Genomic DNA, 24809 nt, shown 5'->3' with positions numbered 1-24809 from the left:
GAAGCACAGAAGGGCTATAAGACTGATGAATTACAAAGGGGTTTTCAGTCTTTACAACACTACCATAGAGCAAAAGACAAGCACCATAAGACTATTTACATTTCATATTGTCTTCTTAAAAGTTTCTATGATAAATCATTATCTACCTGCAGTTGCAAACTCTCTGGCCAATTGAATATTTGTAAATTGAAAATCTGTCCAAAGTGAACTCTGAAATCTGAACTTATTGGCCGGGTAACAGTCCTTGATACTTCTTTGGAGTTGAAAAGGACTTTTATAAAAGCTGAGCGTTTCTTCACATCTTCTCGTCGCAAAACTTCAGCTCTGTAAATATGTCAAACAAGCTGTTATATAATTTTTAATAACTTTTTTATTCCTTGGTTATGTTTAATGAGGATCTGATTCTGCAAAAATAAACAGAAGTCACCTAAATTAAAATGGTATTCTAAAAATGTCACTAGACAGGCATGACTTTAAAACTATTATTTAACAGCTGCTTTATCTTCTCATAAATATATGGTTTAAAAATTACAGGTCACATTTTAGATCCACTAAAGCCCCTTCCATATAAAAGGAGTTATAGAATCATAGAATAGTTAGGGTTGGAAAGGACCTTAAGATCATCTAGTTCCAATCCCCCTGCCATGGGCAGGGACACCCCGCACTAAACCATGCCACCCAAGGCCTCATCCAAACTGGCCTTGAACACCGCCAAGGATGGAGCATTCACAACTTCCCTGGGAAACCCATTCCAGTGCCTCACCACCCTTACAGTAAAGAATTTCTTCCTTATATCCAATCTAAACTTCCCCTGTTTAAGTTTTAACCCGTTACCCCTTGTCCTTTCACTACAGTCCCTGATGAAGAGTCCCTCCCCAGCATCCCTATAGCCCCCCTTCAGATACTGGAAGGCTGCTATGAGGTCTCCACGCAGCCTTCTCTTCTCCAGGCTAAACAGCCCCAACTTTCTCAGCCTGTCTTCATACGGGAGGTGCTCCAGTCCCCTGATCATCCTTGTGGCCCTCCTCTGGACTCCTTCCAACAGTTCCATGTCCTTTTCATGCTGAGGACACCAGAACTGCACACAATACTCCAAGTGAGGTCTCATAAGAGCAGAGTAGAGGGGCAGGATCTCATATAGAGAAACAAAATTTCATTTTACTCCTTTCCTCCAAAACACAACAGATATCAAATTAAGATTAAAGTTTTCAGTTGCTGGGAATAAAACAGCCAAGCAATATTCCTTGATGAGGTTATCTGCTGAATAAATATAAAACAAAGGAGTTTTTGGAAAGAGTAAAGTCTACTAAATCTATGTTAAATTGTATGTGTAAATGCAGAAATCAACATAAACAAGTAAATTTATTTATTTTATCCACACTGAAATCTCTGGTTTACTACACTATTTCCTTATTTCCCTTTGTTGACTGTAGCAGAGACATGGTGTAAAGGACTGGCTAGTGAGTGTGGCACTCCCAAAAGTGACCTAGACTCTACACTAAAGAGAACTTCCTTATATACACACCACTGTTCCATGCAGATGCTCAAGGATCATCAGAAGGTTCAAGTGGAATGGGTAGACATGCATTCTCCAAGCCACTATATACAAGGTTATATGTGACTTTAAAACAAATTAAGTTGTATCAGCTTCAGACAGCAGTTTTATCACTAGGCTAAACAGAGGGATGAGCACATGCTTCTGAAGTCGTACAATCCATCAGTTAATAAATAACACCAGAAAAGTCACAAAGAAAGTAATCTGCAGCCAATCTTACCGTGGACACAACTCGGTTGGAGTTATGTTTCCTGACAGCACCAGTTCAGGAATTAAAGCAGGCTCTCCAGGTTTCCTTCTGCAGTTGTCAGCTTTTTCTCTAACCTGCTGCTCGATGTCCAGACTATTGGCCATTTTAGGTGGGATGGGTTTTACACGTTCCTCACCAAGATCACAATCTTCATCTGATTCTTCATCTTCATGAATGTCTTTTCTCTTCTTTTTCTTTTTGGACTTCTGCATACAAAAATAACAATGTCTTCCTGAACTTGTTTCAATCGCTAAAGTTTTTTTCCCTTGTTCTCTTGATTCACAAGTGATAAACGTGTGAGAAATGACTGTGTAATTTTAAAATCACAACACACAAAAATGACATTTCTCTTACACTACAGTACTACTTCAGATTCAGAATTCAGCACTGCATTCCATTCATATGTTTCAACACATAATGTGCTTCAAACAAAACATTTATTTAACCTTCTCAACCAACTTACAAAATAAACATGTTTCTTGAATGTTCTGGCTAGCAGCCGACTTCTCATTTAGTCTGAGTTATATGCATTCTGTCAGGATTGAAGGAGGGTTATTCAATCAGCAGACACAGTTCTTCGAGATACACTGTCTGCATACATGCTGCTGAAGTGAATGCACGTGCCACAAACTCCAGTGCACGAGCTTTGTAGCTTAGCATTAAATAATTCAGTTTCGGGACATTCCAAAACTGAAATTTACATGAGATGACATCAACTGCTTGTTCACTAGAAGCACCCCATAATTACTTTGCTTCACCATTCACACAAAATTCATCCACGTTTTTTGTTTGCAAAGGCATGAATTTAATGGGAATGCAGCAAAACTACTAAATTTAAAGAAAGAACTGCTGAAGTGCTGAAAATCAATAGCAGGAAGACAGTGCTTAAAAAAACCTAGTTTTAATTTTAATTTTTTTAATGCACAATTAATTTACTATCAAATTCTAAGTAGAGAGAATGTGTCCAAATACATCACAAAATTTACGCATAACTACCCTAAAATTGACTCTTCTGCATTAGAGAACAAATTTTCATAACATGGACAATTTTTCTACACATTTAGTAAGTCTTAATTTTTTTGAGAAACTGAATGATTTAAACAAACCTGTGTTTTCTTCCACAATTTCCACTCTTTCAGCTCAGTTTTATACTCCTCCATTTTCTTTTCATATTCTTCCATGTATTCTTCCAGCAATTCATTTATCTCAGCTTGAATTTCTGCTTCATATGCCTCTTCATCTAATCTCTGATCAACCTCTTCCCTTCAAAACAAGTTATCAACATGTTGCATAAATCAACGTAAGGGCTACAATCAAGTCTGCAGTATGTAACGTAAGTCTACTTCTCCATGAATTAATTTCATTAGATCAAAAGTGTGTTCTATTTAAAAATACCAGCATAGACAGTCTAAAAGCTGACAGCAGACAGTTACTATCCAGAATGGATATCATATCATTAGCCCGTAGAAATTCCTTTCTGTTATAGTAATTACTTGTTATTCAAACTTCCTTCCTCCCCAAACTCAAGAAGAACAGTGGCAGGCTCAACCAGTGCTAGACACTACTCGAATTCTTAGTTCTGCACCCTTCATATCAGCATTTTAAGTTCCCTAATCAACTAATCTTACTAAAACTCTGCTGCTGGCAAATGAAGCATAAAAAAGCATTATCAAAACGTACTTCCTCAAGTAAAGTTTCATGGGTGTGTTAGTAAACTTCTGAAAGTCACGGAGGGATTTAATTTCTTTCCAAACTTTTATAATGTTCTTAAGCAACATTCTGTCTTTTTCTTGTTCAGCATCACGAAGTCTTCTGGTTTGCCTAGAAACATACATATGTATGCACAAAATCAATCAGAATTTTATAACTCAGTGGAACAAGAGAGTGAAAATGTGCAATACCAAAAGCCAAGTGATGTGGGTTTCAATTTGACTGATGGCTGCAGTGGTTTAAATCCAAGAAGCATAAAACCTGGGCTTGAAGATGGCAGGATGTGATTTCCTTCTGTACTCCAGTCTCTTGCATTTTGGACAATCTGCCTTCAATTATAGCTCATTCTCCAGAGATCCCAAAGTTTTCTGAAATGCTTATTACAGCTGTACATCATTAAAAACATTTTAAAGTCAAATCATGTAAACAACAGCCCAGGAAACCTATGCTGCTGCTATGAAGTAATGCTTCATTGTACATTACAAAATACATTTTAAACTTAACATGCTTCTAGCTCCAGTAAAATGGGCTTGCACAGATGAAGTAATGTAGCAAACTATGAAGTAATTTAAGTCCTCTGACAGCCCTACAAGATTCTTAACACAAACAAAATTAACAGGGCTCTTTTTTTTTGCCTCAGAATTGGTATTTCACATTTTCAGCCTCTCATCTGTTTGTAAAAGAGCTATTCATTAGCACTTTTAATGACCATAACACACTCCCCATGTAAATGTCTATGCAGCTAAAGCACAGACTGTTTCCAGTACCAGTTTCCAGTGCCATCTTGGTAGCTAAACATGTCTAGTAAAAAGAATGTGATTTAAAAAAAACTCAAAACAACAATAGAAGATGTAAGTTAACACATTATTACTTGTAATATTCAGAGTATGTGGAAGACAGGGAGGGTGAGTCAGAGCTGAAAGAAGAAATACATCATACATTATTTAAAAGCATAAACAAATTTAGTAAAAACAATAAATAAAGAAGAAGTATAGACTTTCCAGAAAGGAATACTTCTCCAATTCATCATCTAGCAGTTTGAGCGTTACTTATCCACATAGCTTAACAACCTTTTCTTCTTTGTCTACCAGATGAAGCTAGAAGATGAAGCTTAAAGACACGAGGAACATACAGGTCAGTAATTACACTTATCTAATGTATTCAATTTGGAAGCAGGATCTTTCAGTAGAGAATCTCCTCTGCTAAAACACATCAGCCAGAAGAGCCTTGAAACCTGCAATCCACAGCGTACACTGGCTTCCTCCTCCACAAACGAGGTCAGGAGGGCTGAAATTGCTAATTTGCAAATATCTTCTGTATTCAGATGACATTTCTTCCTCAAACCAATGGAAAACTACAACTCTGATCGTCAGACAGCAGAGTACATATCAGTTATGTTGTTGGTGGGTGGAGGAAGCAATTAAATGATTTTCCATGCTACACTCTCTTCACATCTGTAATTTCTCATGAGTGTACTACACTGACCATCAGGGAAATGCAGCGTTAAAAGAGAGACAAGGCAGGTCAGATGTTTTTACCAATATATGCAGTCCAAATTAGTATTAAGCATCATGACAGTAAAAATTCCTGAAATCATCTGAGCCTCGTATGTGTAACAGCTTCCAACAACAGAGCTGGAGCCAGAAAGAATTACAGATATGAAAAGCTCTAGAATAATCCCAGCCAGACTCATCTCACATTACTTACACAATTCTGATTTCACTGATTTCAACTGAGGTTCTCCCAATTCATTATAATGTGACACTAAACTAAATCACTCAAGGCCTAGAAAAACATTAAGAAACTCAGAAGGAATATTTTATCTAATTAAGATCAACCATCAAGCAAGTCCCAGAGTTGGTGCCAAAATCCAAGAATCTCCTTCCCACAGTGAACCTTCTCGTTACTATTCTTATGTTTTTCCTGGTGAGAGATCCTGTCTCCAAGGTACCGTGTGGTAACTGCACACCTCCTGCTCCTAGTCCTCTAGCAGATGCGTTAAGAAAATATTAATAAAAGCTACTCCTTTTTCAATGGAAGGAAGACTTTGTCCTTCAGTATAAAATCATATGTTATAAATTCTCTATGTCCTGTGCAGATACTAATATATTACAAGACAGTGTGCTTGAAGGATGAAAATCTTAAGAAGCAATTTCTAAACTAAGAGTAGTGAGTGGATGAGTAAGTGTAAGCAAATGTAAATGTCAAGGCTGAAAGTAGAATTGTTATTGAAAAAAAAGACTTCTTAAAATACTGCATTATCGTGTAACCCATGACATAATCTAAGCTTCTGCTTCTTTAATATATTATTGCCTACTTTCAGATTGTGAAAAGTTGATAGATTTTTAAGTATCTAGTAGTTCAAAGGCTGTTCAGCACAGATCTCCAAAATAATTTGTTTTAGCATACTGCTTATACTTACAGTTCACCACTGTCCATCTGCCAAAAATAATACTAACTTTCACTGCCAAGCCAAGAACTGTACATTTTTGCTACACATGTACTGTCCAAGAAAAATAACTGTAATTTTGTAAAAGAAAATTCTACCATTTTATGTATATTAACCCATTGGCAAAAATATGGCCAAAATATCTAAGAATAGGAAGTGAATCAAGAACAATTATGTAATGAGGAAGACGATGGAAAAAGCCCAAGGTTTTTGTCTGTTCAGAAAATCATGCCACTTGCATTGTTGTGAGAGCTTCGTGCATCCCACTGGTGTCTATTGAAAGCTCAACTGAATTTTAATTGTGCAAAACACACCAGTAAATAGTTGCTACATAATAAATAAAATGCAACCAGATTAGACCCTTTCTGAATCAAGATTTCAGCCTAAACTGTATTTTCTTAATAATTTTTCTTACCCAACCAATCAGTAAGAACTCTTAAGCTCTGAAAATTCTTCTAGAGCAATTTACAGCAGAATTTAAAGGTCTGACATGCTTCATATTTTGTACCAGCATGGAAAGCAAAAAAAGGAATGCAGTTTTAAAAAACAGCGGTTTAATGATCCATACCTACCTGATCTCAATTTTGTATTCAGGTATGCTCTGTTGTGCCACAGGTCTAGGAACACCAGCATCACCACTATCTATGCCAGATTGCACTGCATTCCTCAAAACATGCAGCTTAAACAAACACATAAATAACAGATAGTTTGACATTTTTAAGGCATACAGTGTAATGCATCTTGACATGAAAGAGCTAGTTATTACGTAACTGAAAACTCTGATTTGTCTTGATTCCGTATTCCCAGGGTTTTGCCATGTCTGTGAGCTGCTGATTCTTCAAATTTTAATTAGCATCCCTGGATGTATGAGGGAGATACTGACTTCATCACTGTCACAGATCTAAACAATGGGAAAAGACCATCCGGGGATTACTCTGAAAGCTCAGGAATTTAAGGGGCGAAAAAAAGCCCCACAAAAATCCACCTTTTATAAAAGATTTTTTGAGGATTAGGAAGAGCCAGTAGAGGTAACCCTAGAAAAATCAATAAACAACAAAAATGAGTGGATTGGGATTTGATGATTGCCTTAAAGAAGCTGGGTACCTTGCAACAAAGCACTTACACATAAAATACTGCATGTAACAACTGGGAGAAGGTCTAAGGATGAGACAGAACTGGGAACAATGGTACAGTTCAAATGGACTTTTGAAGCCATACTGTCAAGACAAGAGGCCACCCCTTCAACTAGGGTTTGAAAATAGGCATCAGATGATCACATGGAGGATGGACACCTAGTTTAGGAGAACTGAAAAATATACATGGCTGTGAAGACTGTAGAATGAGAATGAGAATGTAGAGGACTGGCTGTAAGAATAGAAAATAAGGAACAGCAGTGGGAAATAAAGGAGCAAAGATTTTTGAAACAAATCTATCAAACTGGACAGGTAACTGGAGAGCAGGAAACATACAACTGAAAACATGTAAGGGCAACTACAAAATGAAACTCACTGGTATAAAAAAGAAATTGAAAGAAATTTTGTAAGAAAGAGTAACTGAGCACATGGAAAGCTGCTAGTGCCATCTGGGGCACAGAGAGCATGTTTTATAAAGGCAGAGAGGAAGCGAAGCTTCTTTACCCTGCCAAAATGAGGACTGAAAGGTGATGTATTTTAAGATACAAAGAAAGAGCAAGAATCAGAAGTGGATAAGGAGAGGTCCACTGGGACATGGTGGGGAGGGAGGGCAAGAGGGAAGAAGGGCTTAAAAACTATCTGGCTGCAACAATCTGGCCATTAAGGATGGACTTGAGAGATGACAAGACTCTTAGATGAGACAAGTTTTAAAACCACCTGTCAGTAGCAGAATGGAAGCTAAAATACCTTATAGTTAAAATCCTTTTATGGAAAATACATTATGCAGTTGCCCACAATATTGACAATGTATTGTGGAAATACTCAGAAAGTCCCTTCGACACATAGATTCCTGTGATGCAGGCATGGAGAAGCCAAATGTCCTCTTTCACTGTTTCATGTTAAACTAAAGACAATCCAGAAGTAATGACAGACTAAAGTATGCCAAAGAATTATTCTGAGACACTCTATGAAATATTTGTCCATCATCAGAACTATATCTAATGCTTTATACCAAAATTCAGAAGCATCTGTACAGCAGCTACTGACCCTCATTACACTAATATAAAAACAACTTGCATACAATGATTGTTTTTTCCTTATAATAGTCCTTTAAGGTAGAAAATCACCACTACCTTGAATTTATGGAAATCTGAATTTATATGTAGTTAATAATCAAAGTAATTTTTAACATACCAGCCCTACTACATAGAACTATGTTGGCCGGCTGGAGACCAGTAATGAGTGGTGTCACCCAGGGACTGGTGTTGCGACCGCTCTTGGTCAACATCTTTGTCAGTGACATGGACAGTGGGATTGAGTGCGCCCTCAGCAAGTTTGCCGATGACACCAAGCTGTGTGGTTCGGTTGATACGCTGGAGGGAAGGGATGCCATCCAGAGGGACCTTGATACACTTGTGAGGTGGGCTGATGCCAACCTTATGAAGTTTAACCACGCCAAATGCAAGGTCCTACACCCGGGTCAGAGCAATCCCAGGCACAGCTACAGGTTGGGCAGTGAAGAGATTCAGAGCAGCCCTGTGGAGAATGACTTGGGGGTGTTGGTCGATGAGAAAATGAACATGAGCTGGCTTCAGTGTGCGCTCACAGCCCAGAAAGCCAACCGTATCCTGGGCTGCATCAAGAGGAGCGTGACCAGCAGGTTGAAGGAGGTGATCCTGCGCCTCTACTCCACTCTTGTGAGACCTCACTTGGAGTATTGTGTGCAGTTTTGGTGTCCTTAACATAAAAAGGACATGGAATTGTTGGAACAAGTCCAGAGGAGGGCCACGAGGATGATCAGGGGACCGGAGCACCTCCCGTATGGAGACAGGCTGAGAAAGTTGGGGCTGTTTAGCCTGGAGAAGAGAAGGCTGCGTGGAGACCTCATAGCAGCCTTCCAGTATCTGAAGGGGGCCTACAAGGATGCTGGGGATGGACTCTTCATTAGGGACTGTAGTGACAGGACAAGGGGTAACGGGTTAAAACTTAAACGGGAAGTTTAGATATAAGATAGATATAAGGAGATTTAGATATAAGGAGGAAGTTCTTTACTGTAAGGGTGGTGAGGCACTGGAATGGGTTTCCCAGGGAAGTTGTGAATGCTCCATCCCTGGCGGTGTTCAAGGCCAAGTTGGACAGAGCCTTGGGTGGCACGGTTTAGTGGGACATTTCCCTGCCCGTGGCAGGGGGGTTGGAACTAGATGATCTTAAGGTCCTTTCCAACTTTAACTATTCTATGATTCTATGATTTACCTCACATTTCTGAAGAATTATCCTATGCGAAATCTTAACTGTCATTCACTGGAAAACATTCTGGATACTCTAAGGAATACTACATGTTATTGTATTCTAACAATTATACTCCCTTTACCTCAGAACCTGCATAGAGTTCATTTTAATTAGAAGATCAAAAAGAAATTCATAACCTTAAAAAATGCAGTTCTGCACTAAACACAGCAATCTAGGCAAAATACTTTTGTTTTTATCTTCTGACATAACACTAGTTATTACATACGATTTTATCACTCTACTCCAAAAAAAAAAATCCAGCTTTTAGCTTAAACTGTCACATCATTATCTTAATCAGTTATGACAATGGAACAGAAATACCTTGTCTGTGAGAAGTTTGGTAATATTCTTCTGTTTTCTTGCTAAATACTGATCATATAACTGAGCCAATTTAGCCGCCAACACATGCTCACGGCTGAAACAGGGATGATGGGTGAATATCAGTCCAGAAATATCAATATCCAATTGAAATGGGCCCTGAAAATCTCCAGGTCCAACAAGATACTGATTGGCAGCTGTCATTTTTACTGCCTGAGTGAAAAAAAGAAGAAAGGGACTTACAAACCTCAACAAAACAATTTTACAAAGAGATTCTATGACAGAAAATGACCCATTTAACACTTTCTGCATCTAACTACTGACTCTGAAACTGTAAGCACTTCTGTGGTAACCTCTTTGCCTTATTGACAACTGGGTGGTATAAAACCACCATGGGTGTTTTACACAGCAGAACAGTGATAACCCGTATGAGGCTAAATACGAAGTCACCCACCTGTATTACAGGTTTTGCTGCACAATTAAGACAATAACACCAAAATGGAAAAAGAAAAGCTTGCTAATTCTCTTTTTACCTCTTTGCTTAGTATCACTTTATTTCCTCCTAGAACTGAGCTCTAAGATAAACAGCCCAGTTAGTGAACTCAGGTTAGTGAAATCAGAAAAGCATTAGCAGTGCTTCCTGTCTGACTGCTGCTGCTGCTCTTAGAATTCTTCAGAAGAGATTCATCAGAGATATCCTGGTACTACAAAAGATGAAGTTGTTAGTTCTGCATGTTCATTGCAGCCCCTTCATAAGAACTGGGAAAAGGGCTGTTGAAAGGGGAATTCAGCTGTTGCATAGCTCTTTTATAGGGCTGGTATAAATGTCCACAAAACACACTTAAGTCCACCAGATCCTTCCAGATTCAGGTCCTCATCAAAATGTTTAGTATGACATACTATGTCATAAAAGTGACAGCTTTGAAATTCTTAAACTATATTTCCGCCCATAAAGGAGCCCCCAGGCTTAATCTTACTTCCAAGCTTAATCATTTACTTTCAACAGTGATTTATATGTCACTATTGAGGTAAACATGGTGTTCTTGTGTCCTGGTTGAAACATAAGCTCTCTTAACCTATCTTTACTAAGATCTAAGCAGCAAACTCTTCCTCCATGCAGAAACACCCCATGTAGATCTGTGGTATGGATGCATCCTGAAACTTGTGTATTTGTAACCAGCATCAATTAAAGGGCAACATTATATCTGTATCAACAAGAGCAGACAGAAACACTTGTGCGTCCCAAAACAGTAATCTAATTTAAAATCTAAAAAGTCAGTTTTTCCAAGGGGATAATAGAGTGCTAACAAGCAGAACAATTAAAGCTTGCTTAAAGCTTGGTGAATGGTTTTAATTGAAACTTATTTTGATTTGTACTGACTGCACACTGCATCTGCTGTTTGCCAGGATAGGCATGCTGTGATTGAGGGAAAAACAAAAAAAGCAAAGCAAAATAAGATCTGAACTGATGAAACTCAAAATTGGTTGCTTTCTACATGAGCAAATTGCACATGAAGTCTTATTCTGGAGGAGTTTCATCACTGTAAAACAACCACCATGCACATGAACTTCAATTATTTCTCTCTTATGCTGCAGAGAGCACCTCTGTCCTGATCTGTCTACCAGCTCCTAACAACAAGTGCTTTATAGATACACTACTGTAGGAACTACCCTACTTTGGCATGAGAATATCCAAGGGTGCCTCACAGAGACCTTAGTGACTCACAGACTTGAAGGTGTTTGTCATGGACTGTCACTTTACAGTTTCAACCAGTACTACTCGCTAAACAATTCATCCTTTAGCATGCATTATTTTAACAGAAAAATACAGGAGGAATATACTTGAAGAAGTAGATAACACTTAAAAGACTGGTTGTGGAACCCCAAAAACTAGCCCATTCATGGTTCTTGGCACAAAACCCTACAGCTTCTCAGGGTTGCTTGTGCAGAAGAACTGGGATATTGGGTGTCCAAGTATACAAAATACACTTACCTTTACATACACTGTTTCAAGTTCTGGTGCAATGCCTTCTTCCAATGAGAATATTGGAGGCCTCATAGAAGACTGTTTAATTGGATTAGGCAATGCTAAGATTTTACCATCATCACCAAACCACCCTTTCCCCTACAAATAAAAATATAATTTAATATTGTTTCTTACTTTATAAAGGTGTAACTTGCAAATTTGTACTTCTTATAGTTACCTTTTATTCTACAACTGTTTTTCATGAACTGTTTGAGACTGAATTAACCAAAATCCTTCTAAGACACCAAAATGAAATCTTCAAATGTATTATAGGTAAGTTTTGAAATCGAAGATCAAGAGCTTGCTCAAACTTTAAATATACAGATTTTTTCTCCTTCAACATTCAGTACTACAGATTTGAAAGGAAAAAAAAAAGAAAAAAAAAAAAAACCCAGCAACTGCATCCCTTATTTAAATGTTGGGGTTTTTTAAATAACAAAAATTGAAAGAATATTAATGTTTTACACAAGAGCTAAATGGCAGCTGAGATCATTTATCAAAGCATCTCTCAAGTCTTCTACTCCACAAGCTGAACTAATTAAACAGCATCTATGAAAGCAGATGAGGTAAGCATCTTGCACACCAATTGCTACCCATGGAGTTACATGTTAAACACTGTCCTCTACTCTCATGACCTGAATTCAAGAATTGACTAAATCAATGCTGAAAGATGCTGGCCTGCTCCCTTAATCCCACAACTGGGACTCCCACTGACCAAACACTTCTCTGGTGACACAGTGAAGCAAACTAGAAAAACTAACTGGGTTGAAGCTATCCAGTTATAAATTTTAGATCCAAATATTCCCAATCTGATCTGCAAAAGTACCTCTGCTAGACCATGAAGAATTCATAAAATCATACTAAAATATAAAGGACCTCTCCTGCAGACTAGCTTAAATCTATACAATCTCACTATGTATAGGAGGATAATATGGCAGGATAAAATATATCCAAGCCACCTTTCCCTGTGTTTCAGTAAGCCATTATTAAAAATCTAAAGGGATTCTAAAACCTCTCCAGCTTAATACTTACTCACCCTTACAGTCTGACCAGTAAATCCTACAAGTCTATTCATTTATGTTATCTTCAGTCAATACAAAAACCAGCCATTCCATATTGCTTCCTTTTGTTAGTAAATAGCACAAGAGTGCCCATCTCTTGTGTAAGTCTTTATACATACCACTAACACTCACAACATTTTATAAAAAAACTAAATTACAATTGCCCCTGTTGTAGTGTGACACAGACAAGTGAAGAGATTTGCTCTCCAGCAGGCTATGAGCAGAGCCAGGAAGACACCAGTTTTCTAAGACCCAGTCTCGTGCTCTGACTATTGGGATACACTAAAAATAGACTCCTACAAAAAATTCAAAATGTCTGAAAATAAAAATTCCTGATGCTTTGATACTGCTAAACATTATAAAGACGAAAGCCCCATATTACTATGACCTACTTAGCTGTAACAAAATAAAACACTGATAAAGAGTTTTAAAAAGACAACTAGGAAGCTATCTGTGACTTACTTGTTCCTGTCTGAGTATTCTGTTTTCTAAAATATTTTGATTCAACTGTGAAACAAAGGGCCTTTCACCTATGTAAAGACCTTCATCCTCAAGGTACCTAGGCTGCATGTCTCTAGGCATCTTCTCAGAAGCAGGCACTAATGAGAAATTAGAAAGAAAAGCATGTAAAATATAACTGGAGTTCTAGTTTATTAATTCTCTAATTAATTAATAATCTAATTCATTCTGAAAATGAGTGGCAATGTATATTAAGCACACTGTCTGGAATATTTTCCTAACTAGGAAAAAAGAAGTAAGAACATAACCAGAACAGGTCCTTTTCTTAATCAGGCCAGATTCTCAATTTAAATCTACCATAAAATTGTCACAAGTCTTCTAAACAGAAAATGAAACACTTCCTCACCAAAAAAAATACTTCAAATGACATAGTGGAGTTTAGTTTTAATGGTTGCTTGTGTAACCCTGTAAAAAACTTTTAGCAGCAACAACTGACTAGACAAACATTACTAAGCCTTTCCCATATAAAGTGAAACTTTAACCAAGATCAATCTCAACTACTGTTAACAGTTTGCTTAAGCTACTATCACACAAACTACACAACATGCATGAAAAGTCATATTAGCCCAAGAGCAGGTGGAATTCTTTAAAGCTTGGCTGCAGGATTATTTCAGTGGTGTGTATGGGCTCAGTATTTTTTAAGAAGCAACCTCAAAACAGGGAAGGATTACACTGAGGGTTACAATAACAGCTATCCTCTACATCAGAACACAGTGGACCACACTGGTAGAGGTCAGAACTTACAAGACAAAAAAAAAACAAGGTACCCAGTAAATATTTTGACATCACACTGCACACTGTGATGAGTCCATTCTGGTACAGACCACCAAGACCCATTGCTATTTCTTCCAGTTCAAATGTTAAATAGCAGATTATATTCTAAAGTAATTTTTTAGGACTTTACAGTTCTACAGGAATAAGGAGGAAAGGTCAGAGATAGACCAGTGTTAACTATTTCCAATTCACAAAATCAGACTTTGAGAAAAGGGCCCCATGAATCACAAAAATCCATATGTTACTTACGTGACTCTTGACAAACTTGCCACATGGCAAAAACCTGCAGATGTGGCCAAGGTAACAGTTATAATGTACAGAGCCACCCTATGTGCCTAAATGAGTGTACCTGCTGCATGTTAAATAATGTAACAGGTAAACCTCACTGAAACAGGGGCCATCCATTACTATAGACAGCACTAAGGTAACTACTCCCGATCAATTGATATGCCCTGAGTTCACTTGCTAGCGTACCAGCTGGTGACAAGCTGAAGTGTGCATGTCCCAAGTTAATCCATTTTGTCAGACCTTTTCAGACTTAACTGGATGATCAGTGTCAGAGAACTGCCAGAGACAGACTGATACAAGATTTTTCAGGAGATCAAAAAGTGCCACGAGATGTAAAATCCAGGAACAAAATGGATAAGCACAATCTTCATACCTGCTAGCATGCTGGGAATGAAGAGGAACTCTTTTTCCTTTTTCAGTTGCTCAGAGTAGTTTTCACAGTCAGGAGGTTCCATTACTAGAAAATCTTCAGCTGTCTGCCCTATAATGAATAAGTCATCTTTAATCAGGCGTGCATCTTCATCCTATAGTTTAAGTGCAAACATCTCTGTTAGCTTGTCTATTTCTTAAAATGGAGATCTTTAGAAAGTATACCTTTAGAAGTCTTAAGGAAACAAAAGTTGCCATTTGGTATTAGATTATTAAAATTAATTCAAGAAGTCTAAATAAAAATATGAACATTTATTCTGTAGCTCACACCATTTCGTCCTCCCCTTGTTCGCCCTCTTGGGTTTCTACACATTTTTCTTCTGCCTCCTCTTCTTCATTTAATTCATTCCTTCTCCTGGCTTCAGCTTTCATATTCTGTGGTTCAGCATCAAAATTGAAGGTAAAGAAATTATATGCTTCTTCAGCAGAAGGAAAATCATTCTGGTACTAAGAAAAAAAGACAAAGATAATTTAATATGACATTTATAAGAGATTTAGGGCAAATAAGGATATCTTTCAATTAACAATAGCAATAACAACATGTATAAACACTTATCAGAGAATAACAATTGTTTTATCTCAGACAGAACTCACCCAAATGCTGAAGCTGACCAAAATTTTTAAATGATACATGAAACTTACTCTAGTGCTATACTACAGTTTCATTAAATATTTCTTGCAATGTTTTATTACAGAAAGGTACCTGGTTTCATTTTAACCAGCCTTTTGTTTTATACATAAACGATTTGCAAATCAAAAATGCCAAAGTTTAAATTCTGGCCATAATACAGATATCCAGGTGAATCATATGAACAGAAATTGCTAATGTTATTTTGACTCTGAAGGAGCCAGGCCCCTTTAGTGTTAAGATGACTCCTTTAATCTTAGAATTAGTAATAGCATTCTGTGGCTAATAAATATCAATCTACTAATCTGTAAATTGCTCTAACTGCCAATTGGTGGCATTCAATAAGAAGTATTTAAACAGAAGAAACATTTTTGTTTCCAACCTCCAGTAATTATGTCCAGATGGATTCACTTGATTTTTTCTTTTTAAATCAAATGACCCAAAGCCATTCTCTCATTTTATGAAGGTTCCCTTTATATATTTCAATTGTTGGAATATATTGTTTATGATTTTTTTAATTAAATAAATCCCTCTCTACCGCTTACGACTGAATTCTGCCTGATGCTTCAAACAGCATCATGAAGCCATAGAAAGTTTAAATCAAATCAAATCAGTATCAGTTATTGAAATGAAGGAATTGGTACTCACTGTTGATTTCTCCTTAAGTTGTTTTACAGTATCGCGAAACTTTATTTTTGATGGTAAGTGGGATTCATCCTCTTTCATCTCTCTAAACTTATCATTATCAGACTGCATAAAAATATATACGCAAGTTATAACATTCATTTACTGATCCATAAAAAGACAACCAGCTGAATGCAGAGATTAGATATTGCATTTTCACAGAAAAACAAACAAATAAAAAAGAAACACAACCCCTGTGGTAACAATTATTCTGATTTGGTATTTTAAAAGGGTACATCTAATTATTACTTAACTCCTTTCTCCTTTGGGTCAAGAAATAGACTGTAGGGTCTCAAGAAATGGCTCACTGCAATGAATGTTAGCTTACTTTTTTCACTGCTGCCGAGATCATTGTTTCTGCACTCCCAAACAAAAGCAACCACATGCTAATCTCCGTAAGAGGGAGAAATGCAACATTTTCCCATCTACAGAAGAGAGGCTGACAGACTGCACAAGCAATGGCAAGGGTGCTGCTGACACATATTGCCGACCGGGGAAGGGAATCAGAGAGCTAAGGCCAGCTTCTCATATAGCCCCTGCTGTAATCAGGAAAAACCTATCTGGCATTGAAAAACAGTGGTGTCCATTGCTTGGGTGCTTTAATACAGACTTCATTATTTGTTTTGTTCTCTCTCAATTATTACTAGCCTACTCTACTAAAACTCCATGGGTGATACTCTACTTTTTCAAGACAGTAAGTGCAGGAAGCAAAAGCAACACAGGGGAGGTTTGAGATATACTTTCTATAAAATCAGTAAACAACTTTTAATAAGCATATTGCTTCCACATTTTCCTAATACAAACATAATAAAATACTACTTAGCTGAAAGCTGTAACAATTATTTTTTATAAGAAAACACTGCCAAAAACCTCCCCACAACCTACATGAACAGGTAATTATCCCCTAGACAAGCAATTTAGCCAGGTTAACTCATATTGTTTTGAAATCCAGATAAAAACATTACTGCTACATGCTGTTATTTCTTGAGCATACACATTCTTTGGAATGCATTTTCTATAGGCAAGTAATCCCTTTGTGAATTCTGAAGAATATCTGGGTTGTAATAAAGAACATGCTTATACTAAAAAAAAAATAAAAATAATATAAAAAGTAACAAGTAAATACAATACAGTACAATGACATAAAGTTAATACTCAGCCTTTAGCAATTTCACTGTGCAAATTTATATAAAGCTATAATACAGTGGTCTTTTCTGTTACAGTAACTTTTCAATACTTTAAGGCATCTTAAGCAACAGAAGTCATAAACCTGTAAATGACAGAGGTTTCACATGATGTCTATACTATAATGAAAGCAAATTATTATTTTTAAAGGCAATAATAATGTTAAAATCAAACATTAAAGACAATCAGAAAGGTTCCTTCCTGGTTACCTAGTTTAAACAATAATATAATTTTGATCCCATTAAAATAGATAAAATCTCTCTTTGAGACTATGTGTGGTCTTCATTTCACGTTCAAATTTACTTTCTTATTATCAGAATAGCAAGACACAATGCATCTTCTTACCGCTTTATCCAGTCTGACTTCTGGTTTTTTTTCTTTGATGCTTTTTAAACGCCTTGGTCGTGGACTGGGATCTTCTTGCAATAAAGTAATTTCTGCTTTTGACTAAGTGAACAAAAAACAAAACAAAAAAAAAAAGAGTTATAAGGTAAATATTGCAAGACCAAAGCTACAGTAATTACCAGAAACTCAAAGACATATAAGTTTGTGTTAGGAACAGACTCTATTAATCAGCTTATAATATGTACAATCATCTTAAGTGATTTTACACACCTAGATGTTAATACCCCCTATTAAGCTGCACAGTAAACTTACAAGGAAACCCGTGACTTTCAAAATAGTGTAAGAAACACAAAAGCATCTTGTTAATGACTGTATCACTTGAATTACAAATCAATGATAACATAAACTTTAGGAAAAAAATACATAGCCCGAAGCAAGCAAAATTAAGTGGGTAGTACTTATAAGACTAAAACCAACCAAACAGCATTCTGGAGGATTCTCACCTTTGCTGCTTTTAATTTCTCTTTCATTCGCTCCCTAACAGAAGATTCTGCAGAGCCTGTCCTCGATGTAGAAGGAACTGGTGGCAATTCTGAAACAGAGAAACATAGCAACATGTTAAATCAGGCATCTTCTGAAAGAAGTTTCAAACTATGTAAAATACAACCATACAGAGTCCCATGTTCCAACAGAAAGAGCTTACATGAGAAAATGTGAAGGAATGCAACACTTTTTTGGAACTCAGACCTTAAAGACTATCCCTTAAATGCCTTTAACTGCAATGGTAAAGATTACGTTTCATTATACACTATGAACCACCTTAAGTAAAGCATATACACACCTTTTTTTTTCCCCTATTCAAAATGTATAAAGAATTACCTGTCATTTTATCAGCTGTTTGTCAGAGCTGTCCAGATCTAATTTTGAAAGGTGATTTGCCATAAATCCTGATACAAGTGTGACACAGGTAAAGATACAGTTACCTGTAAAGAATTTACAGACTTGTTTCTTTTTTCCAGCTTAAAGCTACCTGCTTTTTTGTAGCGACAAATTATCAATTTCTCCAGCAGTGTTTTTGTGCTATAGCTCTAGTACAATCAAGGGAGTAAGATGCATTTTACTCTGTATCATGTATGACTGACAGCATCATCATGTAACTTCCCGTTTCACACACAAGCTGCTCTCGGCTCTACTTGTGCTACTGCTCTGAATCAACAGATTGCCTTCTCCAAGATCAACAGTAGTCTATCCCCACACTCAGGATGTCAAACAAGACTCATAGATGGATGAACTAACCCAACTGTCATGGTTTAAGCCCAGACCGTAAATCAGAACCACGAAGTCCACTTCCCCCCCGACACCTTTCTTCCCTCCGCTTCTGGAGGGACGGGGAGGAGAATCGAAAGAATGCAACTCCCACGGGTTGAGATGAGAACAGTTTAATAACTAAGGTATAACACAAATCACTACTGCTACCACTAATAGTAATAATGATAAAGGAAATAACAAGGAAGAGAATACAACCGCTCACCAACTGGTACCTCGCCCCCACGCCGCAGTGCTCTAGCCCTTCCGGGAACTCTCAGTTCATACATCCTGGGCATGACGTGCTGTGGTATGGAATACCTCTTTGGCTAGTTTGGGTCAGGTGTCCTGTCCCTGCTTCCTCCCAGCTTCTCCTCCTCCCTGGCAGAGCATGAGACTCACAAAGTCCTTGGTCAGTCTAAACATTGGTGTTATCAGCTTTGTTCCCAGGCTGAAAGTCAAAAACACAGTGCTGCAACAGCTACTAAGAAGGAGAAAAACTGACTGCTACTGCTGAACCCAGGACACCAACTCACACATAAACCAAACCTATAAGAAATGTAAACAGTGACAGGTGACCTGCAAGAATACTACCATGCTGTCCAACTGTGCTGGGATGGGCTGAGGAAAGCCAGAGCCCACCTGCACTTGAATCTGTCAGTGGATGCGATGGCCAACAAGATGGGACATTACAGGTGTTTTAGATCCAAAAGGAAGACTAAGGAGAATGGTTACAGGCTGCTAGAGTAGGGGACAAGGTGAAAAAGTGACACATGAAAGATCCAAATAATCAGTGCTTCTTCATCTTTTTTTACTGTCATCAGGAACAAGCCCCAGAGACCAGTAGCAAAGCCTGAGGCAGCAAAGTTACCCTCAATAAAGAAGGATCAAGTAAGGCCATATTTAAACCAATGGGCCATATGCAAGTCTATGGGTCTTAATAGGATGCTCCCATGACTGCTGAGGGAGATTGTCAATGTCACCTCAAGACCACTCTCAATTACGTTTGGTGATTGTCAAGGGAGGTTCCTGAGGACTTAAACAGAGCAAACATCACCCCTGTCTTCAAGGAAGGTAATCTGGGGAACTACAGGCTGGTCAGCATCATCTCAGTGAGCCCAAGAAGGTGATGGAGCAAATAACACTGGAAAGCATTGCCACGTATGTCAAGTACAAGACAAAACTGGGAGTCACCAGCATTTATTTATGAAGGGAAAAACTTCTATCTGACCAGTGAGACAACTTTCTTTGATAATTGGGTAAGTGGATGAAGGGAAAGTAGTGCATGTTGTTTAGCACTGTTTCCTGTAGCACTCTTACAAAGAAACTGATGGAAGTATGGGCTACAGAAGTAGGTGGAGTGAAAACTGGCTGAACTCTTGGGCTCAAAGGGTTTTGATCAGTATTGTTAAGCCTGGTGGCCATCACTGCAGTTGTAACCCTGAAGTCAATTTCAAACAAACAAAAAATCCCACAACCCATGCTCCAGCCCCAAGAACTCATCAAAACTCTATGTGCTTCAGGATCAAGTATTCTCTGCTGATCCTCTGAAACATACAATTCACAGTTTTAAATTAGTGGCATATATTTAGATTTTTTGATAGTAAATACCATGTTTGGACACAGACTTGGGTAATCATGAGATTATGGAAAAGGAGGATTACTGCTTGTTGTACCCTTTGAATTGCTGCTCCCAAAAAGCCCAGGCTTTAATTCCATAACTAAAATTGAACGCAAACACATCATTGATGACTAAACTTATCAGGACCTCCTTTGCCTTTGAATGATTGATGGCACTCTTCCCCCTTCTACACATCAAATCCTCTCAGACTATGATTTCTTCAGGTAGACTCAGTAAGTATTAGCCTTTTCTATAAAGAGAATTATCCAGTTGTTTACAGAGAGCTATGCTCTTGGAGTCAGAAACACAAAGCGTATACCTACAACTCATCCTCTCATATGAACTCAAATGAAAAACATGTTAAATGTACAATATAAATAAGATTTATGTGTAAGCAACAGGCAACACTCCCAGCAGTTTTATGTATTAAACACAGTTACAGTCATACATGATATTTTGAGAAGGTATCTATCTCCCTCTCTTGGATTGTGCTACCACTGTACAAGACTCAAGGTTATCTCTTTGTAAAAGTCTATAGAATATTTTCAGCTGAAAACAGTTTTATATACCTAGTAGCTTAGAAAGTCATTACTTAAGTGTTTTTCTTTTTGAAAGACCTAATTCACTTCTCCATTAACAAAACTGATTCTAGCTACATAACTGCCTTCCTATCTTCAAAGACCTCTTCAGTCTCATCTGGACCCTGGAGTTCACCTGAAAATTCTCAGGATCTTACTGAAATTTTAACTTTGATTGATACATGCAATATTAACATTTTAAAGAGAAATGCTTTACATGCCTTCTAAAACATGGAATCCTCAGATCTTATTCTTTCCTTCTCAACTCTTGTAACTAGCTCTCATTTCTAGAAGGAGCTTCAGCATTCCACACAAAAAACACTGGTCCTTTTACAAGGAGAAAACTGTAGCTCTCTTTGCATCCACACTTTGTGGTGCATGACATCTTTTTTTAAAAAAATAAATATATATACAAAAATAAATAAATATATATGTATTTGTTATATATAATAATAAATTACACATGACATTGTAGGGAAATAAGTTTTTCCAGTTATCTCCACTTACAGAATTGTATTACTTGTCAGTTCTTTAAGCCAAACACTGATTTGTTCTTTGCCCTTACAAAAGAACATTGTTTGTCAAGATGTAAGTAAAAGGTGATTTCAGGTTTATGTAAGGCATTAAATTCATGAAAAGGATATAAAGCAGCAAAGGGTAAGCACTTAGGAGTGGTAATGTCATACAACATATATCATATTATGGCTGATTCAATATTACTCCAAGAGCTTTACTGGCAGCAGATAACACTGTATGCTGAACATAAAACTTAAACATTTAAAGGCTACCTACTATACCAAAGTCAGAGTGCAATCTAATTTCTAGCATGACCTTAGTCCACTCTCATTTGAAAAAGAAAAATACATTAAGATAAACCCTACTAAAAACAATTCTACTCAGAATCATCAAAAGATTTGGGAGAACCCTAATCTTTTCAAATTACACAATTTACTACCCGTATTTGCAAAAAGAAGCATTTGCTGTATTTGGAAACTTTCAGAAGAAAAAAAGGAAGGCTCAAAGTGGTTAGCACAAGCATGAGACACACAAATAGAAAAGAAAGCATCCCACTGCCAACTCCCTACCTAGAGGAATACTAGAGACAGAAATAAGCAAGTACACTAAGAGATGAAATATAAAAAAGCCTATTTGCATTTTGTTTTTCTAACAAGATGTATGTGTAAGGACAGGTCAAGAATTAATGACAAAACAGATAACAAGATCTAGATAAATATTCATCAGAACGATTTCGTTTTGGATAGATGCATGAAGATTTCAACTCGAGGTGCAGTCTCTCTCAAAACTTAAGATGTAATTAAAAAAAATCAGATGGATAAATTATATTACAAGTAAAGTAAAACAATGATAGTATATTCAGAATACCACAGGCAGTACTTTTCATTTGATCATATGAACAGCAGAATTACAGGGATTTCAGAAGCAGTAACAAGAACAAGTAACAAAACAAAATGCTTAAGAAAATAAAACATCACATAAGGGAAATAAAGGCTATTTTTCTTCTCAAGAGTACTGCTGTGCTGTTCTGGTTATTCTTGGAAAATGAGCTTCTATAAAAGAAAACAACCATCGCTAGAGGGTGTCTCTTGATTTCCCCATGCAAACCATTGTGAAAACTGTTTGGATTCCATCTGTCAGCAGCACATCACTTTCTAGCACAAGCTGGCATAGTAAGACTCAAAACCATTCAAAAGAAAAGTACACAGTCCTTAAAAGCACTGGAAAAATCCCTAAATTGTAGATGCCTGTAACAAATACCATATTTTGCAAATGACTAAAATGATTTTAAGGACAATGAATACATTTTATTTTGGTAAACTGATATTGACAAAAAACTAAGTGTGTTTATATTTCAATGGATTTTCATTTTATTGACTTTTAAATACTCTGTTCTCAATTAGCTCATTTATACATTCTATTTAGGTAAACCCCTAAAACTATGCAGTAAGGCTGACAACATTAAAAGTCCTAAGTATTTAACAGGAATATTGCAGGGATTCTGCCAAACAAATATAAGATTAGTTTTCAAGTACCAACAACATCTATTCCTTCCAAGACATTCACTTCCAACAGCTTCCCACTACATCACCACTCTCTTGCACTCTCCTACTTTGTGAGCAAATATAGTACTTCATATGTGACAATTAAAATAGCCATCAATAAATCCATGCACCATCATAAACATGATTGACACTCCAGGCACAAGAGATGAAGTTGAGGAATGGCTGAAGGAACTGGGGTTGTTTAGTCTGGAGAAGCCACAGGGAGAACCTTATCACTCTCTAGAACTACCTGAGGGAGTCTGTAGTGAGGTGGGGGTTGGTCACTTCTACCATGTAACAAGTGACAGGACAAGAGGAAATAGCCTCAAGTTGTGCCAGGGGAAGTTTAGATTGGATATTCTGAAGACTTTCTTCAGAGAGGGTAATCAGGCATTGGAAAAGGCTTTCCTGCGAAGTGGTGGAATCACCATTCCTGGAAGTGTTCAAAAACCACACAGATGAGGCCCTCAGGGTTATGGTTTAGTGGTGGTTTTGGCAGCCCTGGAGTAACGGTTGGACTTGATGATCTTAAAGGTCTTTTCCAATCTAGCTGATTCTATGATATTCAAATATGGAAATATTACATATCTACCCCAAAATCGCTGAAAAAGGTGTATTTTATAGACAAACATTTAGTAATCATCCCGTATTCAAACACCCCAGGAACAGATGTTTCGCGTTCTATCTGCACACCTGATGCTCGGAGCCGACTTGGCACAAGACACACAGGCACCTCCATCCTTGCTCTATGCTGCGAACCACAAGCGACCTTAAGGAGACTCCAGGGGCAAGAGTAACCACGCTCCCCCCTCACGTGGACCCCACAGCAGTTCTCCCGCCCATGACCGCAAGCGATCTCGAAGGGGAAGTCCCCAGCCCAGGTAACACCGACTGCACCGTACAAAGCTTCCGCCTGCCCCGGAACTCCGCCCTGACAGACACTCACGGAGCCCCGCGGAACATGGCGGCCCCGCGCCCCGCCTCCCGCCCCGCCCAGCCCGTTCAAGTCACTCACCGCGCGGCGCCGCAGCGGCAGCCGCCATGCCGCCACGGCTCCTTTCCTCTTTCTGCGGCTCGGGGGGACCGACAGCGTCCGGCAGCTACAGCGGGGCAGAAAGGCCGAGGAAGGGCGCATGAGTGAGGGCAGCTGGAACAAGACAAGAAACAGACCCACAACCAACGGCCGCTGATGGGACCCCAACCCTCGGGGCAGGGGGGAGCGAGTGATCGCGCATGCGCGTTGCGGAGCCCAGAGCGATGCGCGCATGCGCGGAATCCGCAGCTGGCCGCCGGCAGCGCGGAGAGGGGGTTCCCAGGGGCCGCGGGGATCGGGGTGGGAGGCAGTGGGGTCACCGTGTGTCTTCTGCTGTGCCTGCGGGCTGTCAGCGTCCTCCGCAGCCTGTCCGCCTGGGCAGCGTCCTCATCCTGCAGCTGCTGTCACACAGAGAGCTGTGCTGTGGGCACAGGCGGGCCTTGGCCCCAAACCCACGGAGATAATCTCCGATCCATCAAAATACCCGATTGAAGCAGTTTTCCAAATAAATATATGTATACACACACATGTATGCACGTTCCACTTATGCCATTGGCAGGCTACAGTTC

The 24809-nt window shown here is 38.3% G+C and overlaps 1 protein-coding gene across 1 annotated transcript in view; it reads right to left on the bottom strand.

Moving 5' to 3' along the window:
- CC2D2A (coiled-coil and C2 domain containing 2A) overlaps positions 1-24301 on the bottom strand; it is a 55093-nt gene extending 30792 nt beyond the window's left edge. The window contains exons 1-14 of the mRNA XM_080631881.1: positions 24223-24301; positions 18147-18235; positions 17644-17745; positions 16078-16179; positions 15072-15248; positions 14746-14896; positions 13254-13390; positions 11698-11829; positions 9708-9917; positions 6537-6643; positions 3486-3626; positions 2912-3068; positions 1776-2011; positions 147-324 (exon numbers count right to left, since the gene is read on the bottom strand). Coding sequence (XP_080488007.1) covers positions 147-324; positions 1776-2011; positions 2912-3068; positions 3486-3626; positions 6537-6643; positions 9708-9917; positions 11698-11829; positions 13254-13390; positions 14746-14896; positions 15072-15248; positions 16078-16179; positions 17644-17745; positions 18147-18235; positions 24223-24250 — 1947 coding nt within the window. The 5' untranslated portion in view covers positions 24251-24301. The remainder of the gene's footprint in view (positions 1-146; positions 325-1775; positions 2012-2911; positions 3069-3485; positions 3627-6536; positions 6644-9707; positions 9918-11697; positions 11830-13253; positions 13391-14745; positions 14897-15071; positions 15249-16077; positions 16180-17643; positions 17746-18146; positions 18236-24222) is intronic.
- Between the last annotated feature and the right edge of the window lie 508 nt (positions 24302-24809).

This window comes from Psittacula echo (genome assembly GCF_963264785.1).
Source record: "Psittacula echo genome assembly, chromosome: 1".
NCBI lineage: Eukaryota > Metazoa > Chordata > Aves > Psittaciformes > Psittacidae > Psittacula > Psittacula echo.
The sequence above is the reverse complement of the archived record's forward strand: the minus strand, read 5'-3'. Positions and strand labels throughout refer to the sequence as shown.